Source organism: Melospiza georgiana, chromosome 30 (genome assembly GCF_028018845.1).
Source record: "Melospiza georgiana isolate bMelGeo1 chromosome 30, bMelGeo1.pri, whole genome shotgun sequence".
NCBI classification, from domain to species: Eukaryota; Metazoa; Chordata; class Aves; order Passeriformes; family Passerellidae; genus Melospiza; species Melospiza georgiana.
This window is the reverse complement of record NC_080459.1, coordinates 3,410,001-3,412,500: the sequence shown is the minus strand read 5'-3', so window position 1 is coordinate 3,412,500 and position 2,500 is coordinate 3,410,001. Positions and strand designations below refer to the sequence as shown.

The 2,500-nt window shown below is 80.5% G+C and overlaps 1 protein-coding gene and 1 non-coding gene across 2 annotated transcripts in view; one reads left to right on the top strand and one right to left on the bottom strand.

The window, feature by feature from the left end:
- LOC131094600 (collagen alpha-1(I) chain-like) overlaps positions 1-2,382 on the bottom strand; it is a 2,865-nt gene extending 483 nt beyond the window's left edge. The window contains exons 1-3 of the mRNA XM_058042253.1: positions 1,973-2,382; positions 561-1,931; positions 1-519 (exon numbers count right to left, since the gene is read on the bottom strand). The exon at positions 1-519 is cut by the window's left edge and continues 189 nt beyond it. Of these exons, the coding sequence (XP_057898236.1) occupies positions 1-519; positions 561-1,931; positions 1,973-2,382 (2,300 nt within the window). The remainder of the gene's footprint in view (positions 520-560; positions 1,932-1,972) is intronic.
- Positions 2,383-2,438: 56 nt separating this feature from the next.
- The window catches only part of LOC131094720 (5.8S ribosomal RNA), a 153-nt gene continuing 91 nt past the window's right edge, over positions 2,439-2,500 (top strand). Inside the window, exon 1 of the ribosomal RNA XR_009115763.1 lies at positions 2,439-2,500. This exon is cut by the window's right edge and continues 91 nt beyond it. This is a non-coding gene — a ribosomal RNA (5.8S ribosomal RNA).

Sequence of the window (2,500 nt, the reverse complement as noted above, 5' to 3'; positions counted from 1 at the left end):
GAGCCTCCCGCCCACCGCGGCCGGCGCCGCCGAACGCCGGTCGCCGGGTGTCGCGTGCGGGCGCCCCGCTGGCGGCGGCCCGAGTTCTCCCGAGGCCGGCTCTCCTCGGAGCGCGCAAGAAAGCCGCCCGGGTGCCGGGAGGGAGGGGTGCTCGGCACGGCCCCTCCCGGAGGCGCGCCCGTCCCTCCCCTCGCTGCTTCGCCCGTCGAGCGACGGCCGGCCGTCCGGCCGTGGCACCCGTCGGCGGCCGATGTGGAAATGGTGAGGGAGCGGGTGGCGGGGGCGCCTTCGGGGCTCGGAGGAGGCGGCTCCTCCGGCCCTTCCCGCACCGGGGAGCGGGGCTTTGCCACGTCGGCGGAGCTCCCGCTCTCGGGCCGAGCGGTGCCCCTCGCGCGGCCGAGGGCCGAGCCCTCCGGGCGTTCCGGGCCGCGCTTCGGGCCGCGCGCGCGCGCGGGCGCGGCGCGCTCGGCGGTCGGGCCGCGTCCCCGCGCCGGCGGGGCGGCCCGAGCCGCGGCGGTCCTCTCGGGCGCAGCGCCGGGCTACTGAGGGAAACCCCGGGCCCCGAGAAGGACGCCGCGGTGGTGGCGGCAGACGGCGGGCGCGCCCCCGCCGGTGGACGCTCCCCCGAGGGTGGCAGCGGGGGAGGCACCCCGGCGGGGCCATGCAGGTCGTTTCCCTCGCCCCAGGGCCAGGTACCTAGCGCTCCGCGCCTCGGCGGTTCCCCCCCCAGGTTTCCCCCCTCGGCGTCGCCAAACGCCGCTGCGGGGGTGCCGAAAGGGGGCCGGCGAGCCGGGCGGCGGTTTAAAGACTCGGGCGGCTCGGCGCGGCCCGCCGTGGCGGCGGCGGTGCCGGCGGCGGCGGCGGCGGCGGCGGTGGTTGTCGCCGGGCGGCGGTGCGGCGCCACTGAGGGGTGGGGAGCAGCTACTCCCGCCGAGCCCCTGCGGTGGTGTCCGCGGCCGCCGGCCGCGCTCCCTCCGTCGCGGTCGTCGTCGTCGTCGTCCCCGCCGCGCGCGAGCGCGGGGGTAACCGCGCCGCGCCGGGGAGGGGCGCCCTGCCCCCCCCTCTCCGCGGCCCGGCCTCGGCGGAGAGGCCGCGTCGCGCGGTCGGCCGCGGGGGCCGACCCGCTCGCCTCGTCGTAACGGGCGACGCCGGCAGAGAGCGCCCGCTCTCTGCCTTTCCTCGGCCGCGGGGTTGCGGCCGCCGGGGCCTGCCGCGCTCTCTCCTCGGCCCGCTTGCCGCGGTCTCTCGCGCGCGCGGCGCCGCGTCCCGCGCGTCCGGCCCCTCTCCCCTCGGCGGCCTTTCCTCCTCGAACGCACCGGCGGCGCCGTCCGCCGGCCGTCCCCCGCCCGGCTCGATCGCCCGCCCGCCCGGGGGGCGAGCGTCTGGCGGGCCCTCCGTCGGCGGAGGCCCGCGAGCGCGGGCGACCCCGTGCCGAGCGGCGGCGGCGCCGCTCGACGGGTGTCCCCCCCAGCGGGGACGGTCGGCCGGAGGGCGCCCGCCGTCGCCGGCGGCGGTCCCGTCCCGGGCCCTGCACGTCGCGTCCTCCGTCGCCCTTCCCGGCCGCGTGTGGGCCGTAGGAAGGCGTGCGGGCGGCCGCGGGGGCGCTTCCCCCGCCCGGTCTCCGCGTGAAAACGAGGAGAGCGGGCGTTGCCCCCCGGCTCAGCGCCGTACGCCTTCCGCCGGGCGCGTGCCGAGGCAAGGGGCCCCGGCGGTGCGACGCGGCGGCGGCGGCCCCGGGAGTGCGGCCCTGGCGACGGCGGGGCCTGCCGTCCGGCAGGCCTCGGGCGCTGGCGACGCTGGATCGGGTCTCGGTGGCGTCCGCCTCCGGGCCCGGCGGCGGAGCGCGTCCGCCCGGACGCTGGCCCGCCCGGCGGGAGCGGTCCCGCCGGGCGGGAAGGCGCGCCGGCGGCACGGCCGTCGTCGCGTGCCGTCTCGAGCGGGGTGAGGCCGCCGTGGAAGAGAGAGAGCCGGCCGCGCGGCGGCGCGGCGGCGCGCCGCGAGCCCCGCGGTGAAGGGGGCCGAAGGGGAGCCGGCGTGTGCGGGGGCCGACGGCCGCGCCCCCGGCCGCGTGTGGCCCGAGCCGTGTGTGTATGTGTGCGCGTCGTCCCGTGAAAGCGAGAGCGGGCGGGCCGCCGTGCCCCCCGCGTGCCCGGCGCGCGCCGCGTGGCCCTCTGCGCGGAGGCCGGGCCGAGCCCGGGCGCCTGGGCCGCCTCCGAAGGACGGCATGTGAGGTCGGCATCTCCCCTCGCGGGGGGAGGCGGTCGGGGGCGCGGGCTCCCCCGCCTCTTGGCGGTCCTTCGGAGCGTGGGCTTCTCCGATCTTTTTTCCCCTTCCGTTTCTCTGTGTGCTCGTACGGTCGAAGCCAGGCGCGCGCCCGCGCATCCTCGGCGCGAGAGACAAAGGGGCCGCTCGGCGTGAGCGGCGCCCGAAAGCCAGACAACTCTTAGCGGTGGATCACTCGGCTCGTGCGTCGATGAAGAACGCAGCTAGCTGCGAGAAT